At 45.2% G+C, this 16,274-nt stretch overlaps 1 protein-coding gene across 2 annotated transcripts in view; it reads right to left on the reverse strand.

Annotated features, from left to right (window-relative positions):
• The window catches only part of lrp4 (low density lipoprotein receptor-related protein 4), a 112,956-nt gene extending 96,886 nt beyond the window's left edge, over positions 1–16,070 (reverse strand). For both annotated transcript variants that reach the window (XM_041936756.1, XM_041936671.1), the window contains exon 1: positions 15,817–16,070. In XM_041936756.1, coding sequence (XP_041792690.1) covers positions 15,817–15,877 — 61 coding nt within the window. In that variant the 5' untranslated portion in view covers positions 15,878–16,070. The remainder of the gene's footprint in view (positions 1–15,816) is intronic.
• Between the last annotated feature and the right edge of the window lie 204 nt (positions 16,071–16,274).

Here is a 16,274-nt window from a genome sequence, read left to right on the forward strand (position 1 = left end):
GAAAACTTAACCTAAATAGATTTGGATATAGGATTTAAAAAGACTCACTAATTTGATCAGCAGGTTTGATACCGGACTCAGAATTGATCCAATGCTATTAGCTGTATTGATGAGACCAAAACGCAAGCTACAAAAACAAGAGTCATCCCGCAAATCCCGGCCCCGTTCTCCGGCCAGTCAGAAAAACGATAACGGCAGACCAAGTGCAACTGACTTTTTAATCAGCTTAACAGATAAGGGGAAGTAATAAAACGATATCACGCGCACCAATCTAAATTAGTAGTAAGTGCATTTCCAGATATTCACAGCAGCACTCAGCTCAGTGACAGAGGAGAGGCTAACAGCAGAAGCGAAGCCTTCAGCGTGGGTTGATGCTTGTCGGACTCGGTCGCATACAGTCTCCCAGGCCTCCCTCATAAATCAATGCTATCCGGCTGGGGGAACGGAAGAGTGCCAACACTAAATCCAATTATAAAACAGGCTGGCACCACTCAGCTTGATGACGGCGTCTACCTGAGCCCCCAGGGGTGACAGCAGAGCCGGGGGTGCCAGCTTCAGCCGCGGCGGCAGAGAGGAAGAATATCAGCAGAGGAAGACGTGTGTGTGATTGTTTGGAAGCAAATGTGTGTATTTGTCACAATCAACAGGGTTAGTGAGTGGTTCCTGGTTGGTGTGTGTGTGTCTTTGTGGCACGCTGCCAGAGGCACATATCTCAGCGGAGCACTATGGGCGCCAGGCGCCAGCTGAACCTTTTTATTCCTGCCCGCTGCTGCAACTGCCGGTCAACTTGACTGCACCCTGGCACCTGTCTCACATACATACACACACCCACAACGTGAAAACGTATACAGCAGACGCAAATGCATGGAAGAGATTTCATTAAGCTAGGGCACCTGTCAAGGATTTGCCATGAATGACTGTGCTGAAGTATAGGAGGGAGACACCTCTGATATCCTGAAGCCTGAAGTTGTGACCTTTCCTTCCACTGAAACCAACACTCATCCCTCCACTTGGACAGCAGTGGTGAAGTGCAGTACAGCTGCTGACAACAAGAATTTATTGTAGCTAGCGCACCAGATTTCTCAAACCACCAATGCAGTGAGGTAGTTAAAAAAAAAAAAAAAAGCCACCTGCTTCTGAGCCTAACCATGACCCTAGCGGCTAGCCTAAATGCAGACATAAAATTAATGCTTCGCCACTGAGTGGAAGGGCAAGAGGAAGAGTAAAAAACCTTGAAATGTGCTTCTGGAGCCTCATGCGCTACTCTCTTAAACGAGCAAGAGGCATCCACACGGCATCCCTATTAAATGAGCAATTTCAGAAGTGACTGTCTTTTATGAACACTGCGCTAAAGTGTGTCCCTGCCTGCCTGCCGGCTGCCAAGGTTACAGCAATCTATTGAGCATCTAAAGTAGCCTGCAGGAGGACAGGTAGTCAGTGAGGCCGCTGATTGACACAGTAAAGAGGTATTTGTTAGTGTGCCCTGTGTATAGTACACACAGGAAGGTGGCTCTGTAAATCAAGTTCCATAGAGCAGTTAGTACAGTATATGTTGTCCTTAGACCTGTAGGTTGAACCTTAAAGAAGGCCACAGACGCAGGCCAGTGTAACAGGCAATTACCAGTCTAACAGCAAACAGGTCTCTGTCTCTGGTACACGGTGTATTTCCTGCATGCCTCTAAAACGTGTGACACAGCCATTCACCAGTATTATTACCATTAGATCTTGGTACATGCATGCTGCATGCTTATTCGCTCTCTGATGATGATGAGATTTGCTCCTTAAGTATTGAAATTTGAGTGAATGGGGAGGCATTTTTCAACACTTGTAAGCATCGATGCAATTCGGTCGATGTGGTGAAAGTAGCGACACTGGATGCCCTGCCATATCAATATGCACCCTGCAATCTGACTTCTCTCAGCAAATCACACGCTGTCGCACACAACGCTCCGTTTCGTATTATCAACGTCCATCAGAACTGACAGACGCCCGGCTTGCTTCACATCAATCAATTTTCTGGCAATCCTAACACCTGTTTGACAACGGTGCGTCTAACGACTGCTTTCTGTCCAATTTGTTATTCTGGTTGCATTCATGAATTAAATCGGACGTTCATTTATGCACGCCTTTGTGTATTTTCTGCGTATTCATTTGAATTGTCACATGTTCAGCAACATTACATCTGCAACTGGAAAGTGAGCTGTTCATTTCCTACTGCTGCAGTTTGGCTCTTATCGAAATGATGCTACACATGAACGAAACTGAAGCCATCAAGCTACCGAGGATGGCGACAGAGTGAAAATGAACAGGCCGGTTTGGACACTGACCAGAGTTCATAGTCGAGAGCTCAGTCCAACCCCAGCATGCTGCTCCAGCCTGCAGGGCTGGGTCCAGGCCTGGCTCTGATTTAACTGTGCCCCAGATTTCCTCTCCCTCCCAGGCTAACACCTGGACAGGATCTGTAAGCAGCACCGCTCTTCCAGGTCCGGACAAAAACATCTCTGCTTGCTCTATCCGCAATCACCTCATAACCTCGGAGCAATGAACGCACACAGCATCTGCCACCAGCGCAGAGCTATTTAAGAGCCTTAGGTTTGCCTGATGCTCAAGATTTCTCTCTTTGTCCAATCAGAGCAAGAGTGAAAAACAGCATTAATCAACATTTTGTGTGACAAGAGAGTCTGACATGTTCCATATGCCTTCTAGAGGTTTAGCTCCTGCTCACGTCAAAGCTTTACTGCTAAACTATGTCTTCAAGGGTAAAAATGCAGACATACTGTACTGATTTGCTTTAGGAAAACCACAGAGCCTCTTGCCTGTTACCGACTGGCCCACAATCCAGAGTGCCCGTCTTTAGTTTTCTCCATATGAGCTTGTGGTGTCCCTGCCATCTGTGACAACGATAGAAAGCAGACACTCAAGGCCAAGGCCTCCCAGTTAAATGCCATTTATACACAAAAATCACAAAAGAAGTGGAACTAGCCTTCGAGAGAACCCATTTTGGGCCATGACTGTGATTTGGAGCAAGCTCTCTAAAATAAATGTGGGCTAAATGAAAATGAGGACGATGTGAGACGATGGACTTTGCCCAACATAGATGGATTCGTCTCTTGATGGCCGATACAATAACTTAAGTAGGCGCTTCTCAGAATAGAAGCCCCATAGATCAACCACCTAGCAACAAAAGTGGAAAATCATGCTGACCCAATTAGTGCCGACTCTCAGCAGAGTATTGTTACAGCCCGCTTAAGTTCACTTCAGTCCAGGAAGATGGTTCCCCTGGTTCTGGTGGAGAGTGTTGCTGTTGTTATTGTTATTACCTTCCTCTCGTTTTGCTCCGAGGCATAAAGACTAACTCCGGCCCCCGGGAGCGGCTACTACAATCTTCAGGCAAAGTCACGGTAACACTGTATCACTCATTATTCATCCTTCTTTCCTCTCCTTTCTCTTTTCTTCCTCCCAGCCAGTCTACCTCTTCTTCATCATTTTTTAAAGAAGTTTTAAAATTGCCGTCACTTGTATGCTGACGTCAGGCAGGAGACTTCCTTTTACTTTTAAGGGCACCAGAAGATGACAAACTCTTTGTTTAGCCCTCACGTGTAGAGGTAGAGGTCTGAGGTAGAATATAAGATGTTAGCTTCCACTGTTTAATTTGCTTCGTTTTCTGGGTTTTATTTACAACAAAGCAGCACATTAATGCCTAGTTCCACATGAGACCCCCTGTATACTACACACTTACTTGAACCCTAAGTTTCTTACTTTTTTGACATTTCAGCTATACAGTACAGTACAGCAGGTATTCGAGGTGAGGAGTTAAAGAGTCTTAATCTTGAAAATATTTCTTGTGTTTACACTGACATTTGACATGGCCCCTTGTTGTAATCACAGTCCCGCATTTAAGGCCATTTGTGCATGTGATAATGAAAGGGAAGCTCGAGGTAAGTCAAACATCTAAGTACAACTTTGCAGACAAACAACACCAAACAATACAGCTTTTGTTTGTAACGCAGAGCTCCAGTGCTGCGAGTCTGATGCGGCGGTTTGGCCAGAGAGACAGACAGTTTTTACACTTAGTGCAGGAAACACAAGCATGATGACACCGCGTGCTGAAGACGCAAGGGCACCTACAGCATCCTGGCCAGTCCGGTCCGGCTATGAAACGTTCTATTGATCAATCTAATTTTTTTTTTCAATTCATCGATTATTCATTTAGCATCAAAAATGTCTATACATTACTAACAATGTCTTAAAACTGACTAGTTTGTGACGCGGTATGCAATTTAAAATGTCATAACACTCACTGGAGAGACAATTGATTGCTGTGGCCCCGGTCGAGACATCAATCCCCAACTGCTTTTACTCTTTGCGGTTTTTACTTCTCTGCTCTGTTTGTCAATTCAATGCACATGAATAAATTGACAACACTGTCCTCCCTGGCCATAAAACAATCGTGGCCTCTTTTATGGCACCAGCTCTCAATCACTGCACTGTAAACAGTGGACTCAGCCAGCCATGGGCCCTTATCAGGCGCTGCTGAGCTCAGTTCTATTCTGAAGGTGCTGTTATGAAACACTGAGTGGGAGTTGTAGTATTATACATAGCTGCCTGTGTAGGCCAACTCTTTAATCAGTCACTGTAATTGCCGGGATGGACTTTGAACCACAGACATATTTGTCTCCGCTTTTCATCCATGGCTAAACAACTAAGGGGAGGGAGGCAGCAAGCGCTCGGGCCCTGGCCGTGCACGGCTCCTGTCCCGGCCCCATGAGCAGCCAAGCATGGAGGAGCAACGGAGGGGTCACAAACTGAAGAAAGAGTCTTGGCCGAGGGTGGGACGGAGAGAGAGAGACAAGGAATGGAGGGGGTGGAGTGGCTCAGAAAGAGGGAAGAAGGGAGAGTAGAGGCGGCGAACAGAGGGGACATGATGGTACACAAGTCCCCAGTGGCAGATTGAGTGCTTTTAGGAGCCCAAACAGGGCTCTCCTCTGCATACTAAGACCTTTCATAGAGGCAATACTGCTACAGAGACGCAACTCCAAAGCCTCTCCTTTGAGGCCCCTGAGATATACGGGGCTTTCAACTGCTTGTGCAAGAGTAGGTCTAATTGGAAGTCGAGGCTATACAAGGAGGGGGTTAGAGAGGCGGGAGCAGAGGAGCTAAGGAGAAGAAGAGAAGCAAGGAGGGGTGCTTGATTTAAGAGGCCATTGTTTTAACAAGTACATTCTGCCTCCCCCTGCTTTCTCCACATGGCCTCCCCTTCAGATGCCCACACTCCACAGAGTCAAAAGGCGGCGTTTAGCCCCTGTGAACGAAGAGGGGCTGGGCTTGTTTTGACACTTTGTCCTCCTTGGCTTCTGTGAAAAGGCCCCGCTTCTATGGGCCACTCGAGTTCATTAGGGAGTGCAGCGCTTTCAGTCGCGTCCCCATTCCGGCTCCAGACCTCAATGGGGCCTCCAAAGCCCTTTACTGTTTGTATAATAAAGACCCTCACCACCTCCACAACTACCACCTCCATTCCCTTCATCACAAGCCTGGCTGATTAAGTGCCTGTAGGGTAAGGGTCCATTGAAAGAAGATGAAGAAGAAAGAGTTGGGGGGGGGGGGGGGGGGGGGGGGGGGGAGATGTGGGAGAAACATGCCCCTCCCCTTCCCTTTAAGTATGAGTTACACAGGTACAGTGCTTCACCTGCATCAACGACTGGCTGTGAGGCGAGCTCACTCCCACAGGTCAAGCATTGTGTGTTTGTTTGTGTGTGTGTGTCGAGTCAGGTTTCAGCTCTCACACTTTCAGGTGACATCACTGTGCGTCAGTATCGACGGGACAGCGGTGAAAGATGTCACTCTAGAAGGGCAAAGGCACTCTGAGATCATATGAGCCCCGAGGAGGTCTCAGCCCTCTGAGTGTGTGTATAGACGTGTGTGTACTTGAGCTAAACTTGGAGATAATTACTGTGAAAGTGGAGTGATTGTACACTGGGGCCCGAATACCATTTTTGGGGCTTCGAAGTTGAGAATTACCCGCTAATATCTGAAGCTTCAACTGCTGTGTGTGTTTCTATCACGTGCACATGGCTGGTTTCTATGTGTACAGCTATTGAGATTATTTGGACGCCACAGAGGACGTCTACTTCAAAGCATTCACGTCAGCCTTACTATACACCTCAGTTTTCTGCTGGTTGGCTACCTATGGTGTGGTATGTCCCAATTTCCATTCACATCTATCCTGTACCAGAGTGACAGCAGTGTTGTTTTCATGAACTTGGGACTCCTGTGGAAATAGGTTATGTTGTTGTTCTTCTGCTGTTTTATGCATAGGATCTTGATTATGTAAGATCTGAGGTGTGTTCCAAGATGTGATTTCACATCAGTATATAAGACTGATTTGAAGGCAGCTGGGGTTTGGAGAGGCCGTTGTCAGACGTCTAAAGGTACTGACATCAAGAAAATACTTTAGTCTTAATGTAAAACACATTTTTTAAACAAGAGCGCAATAATTAGGATGTTATTCCAGTTCATAAGTGCATAAGTGCATCAGGAGGAGCTTGAACAATTGCCAATGGTCTCTTCAATCATGGATATGATCATCAAACATCATGGTGGGACTATGTTGTATATTTTTTTGTCTTTGTGGACATTTCAGCTGTTGAGCTCCAGTTTGACGTGGGTATCTGTGTTTTCCATATAGTTGAAATGATCTAATTTGTCACTTATTGACAGAAAATGAATTTTTAAGGAATTTACAAAATACCTAATATCATCCGGTTCCACCTTCATAATGCAAGGATTTGTGGCTTTCTCTGTTTTACATCATAAATAGTATCTGTGTTTGGGCTGTCAGCTCTCCTCTTTCACTTTTAACGTCATTCGACAGAAGCTGTAGCCTTCTGCAGTTGGTTGTTGAAGCAGGTTTTTGTGAGTGTGTCTGAGATTTCTCTGGACGTGATTTCAATTCCATAGGTGCTGCAGCGTGCCTCTCGTTGGTTCCAACAGCAGGACGGACATCAGATACGCAGCAGGTGCTTCCCTACAGTTGTAGAGCCGGAGGGAGGTGCTGAGGGCAAGGCGACACTGATACACCATGTGCTCATACTGTACAAAGTGTGACGAAAAAGTCACCCAAGTCCATTCAGCTGTTTTTCTACAGAGCTGAGTGACACATCAATGTCAGCTGGTGGGTGGACAACAGCAAAACATCAAGGATGAAAATGTTGGACACTCATGAACTTAATCAGCCATCAGACATCAGATATCTTTGTCTCCTGGCATAGTAATCAGTGTGATCCCATTCATGAACACAGTTCTGCTGATTAGGTGCAAAATGTAAGAGAAGTGGATTAGCTCTGTTTAAAGCTTCCCATTTCTCTGTGAATTTATTCTAATGATGCTAGGGAGCTGCAGAATTGACTTATATTTCACTACATAGACACATCACACCTTTAAGCTCCACCTTAAGTCCATTAGCCTGCTAACAGTGTGAATGCACAGGCAGGATTTGGTGACATGTTACAGGATTTAACACTCACCAGCTTGGGGGGTCTCAGTCAAATCATATCACACTCTAATCTTATCTGAAGCTTGAGCTGGAAGCTGTGAGTGTTTGTTCCTGATCATTTGGCTGAACAGGCTGTTGCCTGCATGCCTGCATAAAGGCATGCTGAAGAAGGTGAGGAGCCTTCATTCAGGCACCTTTTGGACATGATCTATGAGACAGCTGTAGGCCCCCATCTGCAGGACCTCCACCGGTGAACACAGAGGGTGGGCAGGGCGGTTAAAGATGGTGACCATAAGCGACCTGGAAGAGTTTAAGATGCTGTGCATGAGAGGAGCGGAGATATGATCAGGAAAACAGAAAAAGAAGGAAAGCAACTCCGTGTGAGAGTAAATGCAGCTGTGTGGCAAAATACTGAAGAACACCTGGAAAATATGGAGAGGAACGGTCATGCAGCTCTGAGTTCTGAGTATCAAATACTCACCTCCTGCAGGTTTGAAAGGTGGTGCAGCTTACTCCAGCAGTTGTAGACAGCTTGGAATCACGGTGACCCAAAAAACACTAAAAAACATGCTATTCTACGCTATACGTTACCACCTTCACGTAACTATGCATCAGCAGAGAAGGAGTTAATTATCCTGCAGGAGTGGTCTGAAAGGTTTCTATGAGTGTCTTGCTGCCTTTTTTTGCTATGATTTTAACCGTTGGGAATTAAAGTTGAAGGCTGAAGGAGCAAGCTACAAGCCTTTTGAAGCCAACGGTACAGGCAGTGAGAGTTCAACACTTAAAATGTATATTACCATTGAGAAAGACATGGCAAATAATAATGGGAAGCAAGAATGTGTGTGTGATTTAGTGGGCTGAAGATGAATATTGTAGAGAAACAAAAAAAAACAGTCACAACTTTGACATACATGACAGAAAAGCTTCATCTCTCCCCCTTCCATGAGGCTGCATAGAGGGCACACGCGCGCGCGCACACACACACACACACACACACACACACACACACACACACACACACACACACACACACACACACACACACACACACACACACACACACACACACACAGTCCATGACTGCCACATAGTGAATGAGGCCATGTCCACTTAGTGAGGAAGCCTGTCTGTCTCTGTCCCTGTAGTTATTTATATCCTGTAAGCAGCTGGGTACTGTAGTTTTTAGCAAACATTACTCAGACCGGGAAACACTGAGCACTTGTTGGGGACTATTTTCAGCGGAGATTAACATACATTTGGTGCATCAGTCGGTATCTAGTAACAAGAAAAAGGCAAAGTCCGACTGCAGGATCATTTGTGTTTATTCGACCATACAGCCAGAATACTGTACATTAGCCATAAGCTAGCAAACAACAGCAGGCACAGAGGGTGTGTGCATCTGTGTGTTTGTTTTCAGTTTGGCCTCTGAACGCAGCACCCGACAGACTGCGGCCCTTTCAGCAATTTCATTCTCGTCTCTTTTCCCCCTCTCTCCTCTCTGTGCGTTCATGAGGTAAAGTACATTTCCCTTCCAGTAAGAGAGAATTACGGTGCAGGTCGGCACCTTCACGGCTCACTGCTGAAGATGGAAGTGAAGATAAATCCACTTTTTAACGGCACAAGTGTAAAAAATAAACTCAGAGCTTTCCGCCCGCAGGTAAACGGCCCCGGATCAGAATCCAGTGTGACTCCGGATGCCAGCCTTATGAATGAAGTTTCAAAGCTTCGGAGTATTCAGTACAGTTGATTTTTGGTTTTGATCTACTCATGGGATTTGGTGCCAAAAAACACACAAAAAAAACAGTAGAATATGACCATGTTTCCAACGTTTCCAAAACCATTCCTCACTGCGTTTACTCCCAATCTTGACAAATTAAAAAAAACATCCAGGAGAAATTTTGAAGATCAAATTCATGATGTAACTGCTCTGCAATAAAAAAAAAAAAACATCTTTCATCTACAAAGTTTCATCAGTTAAGCAATGATTATCCAACAGGGGGATATAAATGGTAGAATTCTGTCCATTAAAAATTTAACTTTCTGACGCTATTCATTTCTGAGACTGATTGGACACACCCTCCTCAAGACATGACAAGGGGACAACTGTCTTGCACTGAAAAATTGTTCGGATGTTTCTATTGCCACAGACAAAAGCCATCTCCAAACCATATGCATGTGCGTGTGTGGCCCACTGTGCAGTTTCAGCCATGACACGCTGAAAATACGGCTGCACACACTCCCAGCCGCTCCTCAGTAAAGACTGAACCCATACAGACACTGGCATCAGACAAATGTCTTCCTTTTGTCCGCAAAGAGGATCCCATGATGTCTTGGTTACCAAGACAAAACGCAAGAATAAGTGGCTTATTTTTAATGCATGGCTGAAACCACATTCAGGGGTGGAAAGAGGCCTTTCATTACAAAAATCTGCCGAAGCTGCGATCATTTCACACTGATGTCTTCCTCCAAATTTTTCAGAATTTCATTAACGCCCCCCCACCCCTACAGCTAGAGAGGAGCGACGCCTCTGAAGAATTGAGTTACTATGGATCTGTACGAGTGTGTGTCCTTCAAAATGTCTTTGTGTCCCTGCCCCCCTCCCCTGGCTGTGCTCAGACAGCGAGTCTCCAGCCCTGCTTATCTTTCTGTCCTCTACAGCAGACCCCCGCTGAGACAGAGAACCAGAGTTTATTACAGTCTCCAATAATCTGCAACCCCCAAGGAACTCTGATTCATACTACATGGCCTAAAAAAACGACAAACGTCTCTTTCGATACCAAACCTCTGCGGTGACGTGGCCTGAATTTCGTATCGCAAACATTTCACAGTAACAGTAGAAAGTAACAGTATCGCAGTACTCTTCTTGTACTGGTGAAGTCATTTGATAAACTTGTACCCCTGTATTACCTGAAGTTTCAGATTCAGATCATGAGAAACATTACTGTCAAAAAGTGAGTGAATCTGGGACTTCTGGTCTAAACACTAAAGCAATAAAGCATTAAACTCAAAGCAACATTATTATAAGTATTAATGAAATCGGGTTGCTGTTGTTACAAACTGCGGATGAGAATGAACCACATTGATAGAGCACATTGTCTCTCATTTGCCCTCACACTGATGGCCAACTGCTCTGCCAATGGGAGCAATTTGGGGTTTAGTGTCTTGCTCCAGCATTCTTCGCCATGTGGACAGGATGAGGCAGGGATCAAACCACCAAGCCTCCAATTAATAGTGACCCCTGCAACCTGAGGCACAGCGGTCCGCCAACCCAATGCTGAGTAATCGATGGAAAACCTGTTACTGGTCCAGAGTTAGATTGGAAGGCTAATTTTCATCAGTTGTCCCTCGCCAGATGTTAAAATGCATGTTAATCATTTTGGCTTTCTTTTGGTCAAAGATAAAGAAGCGAACACACAGTCGGCTGTCATTATCCTTGCAGTGTGTGAAAGCTAAAGCAAAAGCACTACAACAGAATTAAAACCCATGATTTCTAGTAGCAGATCTTTTCCGTTGCTACACCTTCAACCGCTGGCGTCCCAATGACGGCTGCCAGTGGCTGACTTTGTTTGTTTGCTTGCTCACGCTCTCTCAAAGCAGACATCTGTGACATATATTAGCACCGTGAAGATAATTGAAATGGGCCCCGGGGCAGTGGCATCAAGTTCTGAAATCAGACACGACCCCAAAGACGAGAGCCCGCCCGGGGGTCTCTGGCAAAGGAGGCTGGTCTCGCAGGGAGAGAGCCAGGTGATTTATAGGAAAGTGGAGGAACATGAGGAGAGGAGTGGCGGGGGAGGGGGTTTGAGGTCTGACATTTATCCATATGGGAATGTTGGAGGGGGGGGGGCTTCGAATCAAGTAATCATAGGTTACCTCCACTGCTACCTTGGAGGTGCAATTCCATCCCCTCAGCAGAGACACACAAAGCACAGTGGGGGTATCAGGTGGCCCAGTCTGCCTTCCCCTGGTGAAAGCCAAAGCCTGGCTGACACCAACCTAACCAGCCAGACCGGAGGAGGGCACACACACATTAATTCAGGACTCAAAAATCACGAGCACTCATCCAACACAGCAGCTCCAGTCTCAGATCCATTAATGGAACTTTCACCCTCGTCCCCTCCCCGAAGCCCCTAAATAGCCTCAGCCTCGACAAGAAAGTCACCAGAGTGGAAGGTAAATGTGCATATATGCCAAAACAATCAAACCCTGCCAGGAGTGCGGACAAAGGAGTCCCGTTTCACAGACGCTGAGCCACGGCCACATCCTCCAAAGCAACCTTGCCCTGTTGGAGAGAAATATCTGCACCGAGTGGAATCTGTACCAAAAACAACTCATGGAGAGCAATAAATCTGTCCGAAGGCTGAGTTATTTGGTAATATCAACATTGCGACGCCATTAATACCAACACAATTACTCTGAGGACACTTAATCAAATGTGGTGTTGGCGCTATTTTGCAAGACAAAGTCATAAATTATCATTCAAATGCTTGCTGGGCACACAAAAACCACGCCTGCAGGTTGTGTGAGAGGGCCACGAGTGAAAGTGCGTGTTAGTGCAGGAGGAGGAAGGCGATGTCAGGGGACTAATCAATCCGAGGAGGGGATACAGGCGGCAGGGAAGGGCACAAAGGCCAGCAGCAACTTGAACCACAGAGCAGAGCAGCGGAGTGAACACGAGGCCAAACTCAGCCCGCTTTCTCCTCCTCCTGTCTGCAGGTCTGACACCTGGGATTTTCTTCCTTTAACTGCATCTGTTCTCCTTCTAATTATGAAACGATTAGTCAATTAGACGATCAAAAGAAAGTTCAGCAACAGCACCTTCGACGCTCATAAAATAGTTCTGCAGAGGTGGCAGGGCGGAGACCCAACAGATCCTGACACATCTTATCTCCGGGGCTTTTTATGGTCTGAAATTATACTACTGCAGTTACAATTCCTGAGTTTTGGTACCCTGAAGTGATACCTCTTCAATACCTTACCTTATAATAACAAATTATTTGTTTAACTAAGTAAAATAAGCCTCATCAAACTTTATGTGATCCAATTTTCCTGAATAAAGTAAAGGAAAAATTAAGATTTAAATCCTATACTGTCACATCAAATTATAAGAAGAGTATAAATCTGATCACACACTCAGTCTGAAGTTTCGATATAAACGCTATTTCCCACTGACGGTTATGTATTATATCAAAAGTAGACACATCTTTTGGTGTTAGACACTCTTTATTTGAGCTTCTTCTGCTATTCTGCTGCTGCTGGGAACACATGTTAATCAAGTAAAAATGCCAAACATTCACCACCTTCAGCACCTAAAAGTGATGAGATGCTGCCTTTCTCTGTTCTATATCATTTTAAACTGAATGCCTTGGGGTTTTGGACTTTAGGTTGAACAAGACAAGCAATTTCAAGATGTAGCCTTAAGCTCTGGGAAACTGCAGTCGACATTTTTTCACTGTAAATAATCACAAGTTGCAGCCCACCTCTTTTCCCTGTATTTTACTCTCATCATCCCCATTCTGTTCTTCTTCTTTGTTTGGCTGCAGCAGCTAAAAACCAACCAACCCCACTCAAGGAAGGACTTTTTTGGATGGTTGCCCAGCTTTCAGATTCATACAGCCGCACTGTTTCAGTTTAGTCCAGCTCAGTTCTGCAGGAGAAGGATCATCGTGCAAGATGAACATTTCATCCCGCCCCCATTGGATTATGGATTTATCTGTCAATTGTGCTTTACTGTAACTACAAATGTGATCTAAACTGAGCGAAGCCTTCAGCGGAACAACAGAGATTCAGAGCTAACCTGTGAGTCCAATCAATGGTTGATTAGTAAATGGGGAGGGTTCAGTGGGATCACAGGAGTGGGTGAGGGGTCATCCTGTCCCAGACGACATCATTAAATTGTTAAACACACTCTCCAACACGCCATTAGTCTAACTCAGCCCATTACGGCAAGACCAGTGGACTTGCCTGAGAAGGCATTTTCACCACACACACACACACACACACACACACACACACACACACACACACACACAGTAATAAATAGTAGCCCCAGGTCATCTACTGTCAGCTGGGACTGGTGGCTGGCCTTTTTTTATGCATTCACTGTACACAGCGTAGAAATTATAGCCTTTACAAGCCTTAATTCAGCTTTTCATGCACCCATAATGTATACATTATAATACAAGAGTCCAGAAAATGAAACAGCAAATATGTCAGGGATAGATCACCTTTAAAAAAACATGTTATTTAGTCAATTAATTCATCAAAGATGTATTTGTCAATGCTGGTTTTTCATGCATCCTGGAGTTTCCCAACCACTGGATAGCTGTGGTATGAGATCCCGTCTTTAAGAGCCACTAGCCCCAAAATAATGTCACTGGTGCGAGTCTGACTGTCAGTGTCACATGAGGGCTTAAATGCTATTTCAGAAGCTTTTCCACCCTGACAAAAATAAAACTCTGGAGGGGAAAATGTTATATTTGGAATTCCTGGCAAAATGTAAAGATCCTTGATAGAAAATTGGAATGAAACACCATCTACCAGCAGCTTCAGCAACCCTAACCTTTCAAAACCAGCATCACTTGATCTATATGTTGTGTGCCACAGTGGAAAATGCCAACAGCAGCAGCTCAAGCTCATACACAGGAGACAACGATGTGTTTAAGAAACGATACAGGCCCGGCAGACTTAATTGCTTTATGACAGAGCAAGTCCATAATCAAAAGAGCACGGCCTCCCCTCCCAAGATAAAGAAGGGAGGCGGAGGAAAACACTGATAACTACAACTGAAAGTATAAAAGACCCAGCTATAAATAGGATGTGGATCATCCAGAGGGGCTTTTGTTTTCAATTGGATATCAAATCTTATCTGGCTGACATTTTGGCGACGGTCTCCTGGTGACATTTAGGAGTTGTAACAATTACAGTAGCCTCCTTTTGATGTCCAAACAGCCAATTTCCAGATACAATTTTTTGCAATCCTGTAACTCGTCTCATGTCATGTCAGAGGGCACAGCACCCGTCTGTATGACTGCGTGTGTGTGTGTGCGTGCGTGACACTTAGCTCAGTGTGTGTGTGTGTGTGTGTGTGTGTTTAGAAATAGCTTCCGTAGGGTCCTTGCATTCCAGCGGCTGTTCTAACATGTTGTAAATACAAGGTGTTAGAGAAAACATAGGAAGGGGGTGGTGGAAATCACTCAGACCTATTACAAGTGCTGTTGGGGTCGTGACGACTTTGGGGGGGGCAGGATGTAGGTTATCATAGATAAACAACCCAGTTCACCTGCAATCACAGCCAAGAGCAGCATGCTTGCTTCTCTATTTTAAAAAACTGCTGCATCCACCAACATCCCGGCCATATCCCAAGGACTCGGCTCAGCGGATCACATGCAGAACACAGACAAGTGAAAAGCGCATTTTCAAGTAACTGCACAGAACTTTCTTCCAGCTTATAACCCATGAAAAGCCACAAAACCCAACACACATGCTCTCTCTTACATGTCACATCTCATTCTTGGCTTCTAGGGGTCTAACACAAGCTACAGTTTGAAACAGCGGTCTGACTCATTTAAAATGTGGGGTTTTATTCCCACATCAGGCAGGACAGACTGCCTCAGCGTGGAGATCTGACAGGACACCAGGCACATGCATGCACCCCTCATACTGTGGTGCATGCAAGACCAAAAACTACTTACAAAATCGGCCATAAACCCATAAAATCACAGTTCAGTGTATTACAAAATGCAATATCCATATACATCCAACAGCATGTAGGCCTATAGCTGTCATACAGGATATATATATATATATATATATATATATATATAGACAGATAGATAGATAGATAGATAGATAGATAGATATAGATATATACAGGATACATAGTGCAAATAAAGCTTCAAGACCACAAAACATGTGAAGTCTCAAAAGTGAACATATGCAATTAAAAGCAACATTTTCCTGAGTTAAATGAATGAAATACAACGGACTGCTGCACATGTGAGAGCTCGGATCATTGCTTCAACACTTAACCATGTTGTCAAACAAGACTTTAAACCAAAATGAGCCCTCAGACACCTTCTATTTTCACCACCTTAATTGCGCCCTCTAATAGGGAGAAACTTGGCTTGAGTTTAAATGTCTGCATGTGCGACTCAAACCAACGCACGGAGCAGATAAGGAGGGAATGTAACAAACAAAAAGGAAAAAAAAAAAAATTAACAAACACGGACGGTGCAAAAATACCTCCGTTCACCTCCTCCAAAACACGCTCACATGCAGTTTCAACTCCACTTCGCAGCGTTTCTAAACGGACATTTTCTTACCTGGAGTCTGGCTGAGCAGCAAAGTTACCAGGGAGCCCCACAGCACCGCGGCCAGCTGCATCTTGTACCCCGCTCGTCTCTCGCTTCGCCGGGCTTCCCTTCTCCCTTTTCCCTCCTCTTCTTCTTCTCCTTCTTCTTCTTCTTCTTCTCCTCACTGTTAAATATCAACGGGCTTTAGTTACAAGAAGGCGCTCCGGCTTTTCACGCTAGCCTCGTACCATGACTGACTTGTTAGCCCCTTTTCTCTCCCCGACCTCCTCCGCCTCCTCCTCTTGTGTGTGATAACGCGACAAAACCGGGATTAAAAAGTTAACTCTGAGGGGTATAGCTCGGCTACGCTCTCCAACATGTTGTGCTCCAGTTCTTTACGCTGGAGCTACCAAAAGGAGCTGTGGGCTGTACCAAACGCGAGCTACGGGGGAGCTCACTGTGTCCACCGCGGTATTTTTAAGATAACC

This window comes from Chelmon rostratus, chromosome 1, assembly GCF_017976325.1.
Source record: "Chelmon rostratus isolate fCheRos1 chromosome 1, fCheRos1.pri, whole genome shotgun sequence".
NCBI classification, from domain to species: Eukaryota; Metazoa; Chordata; class Actinopteri; order Chaetodontiformes; family Chaetodontidae; genus Chelmon; species Chelmon rostratus.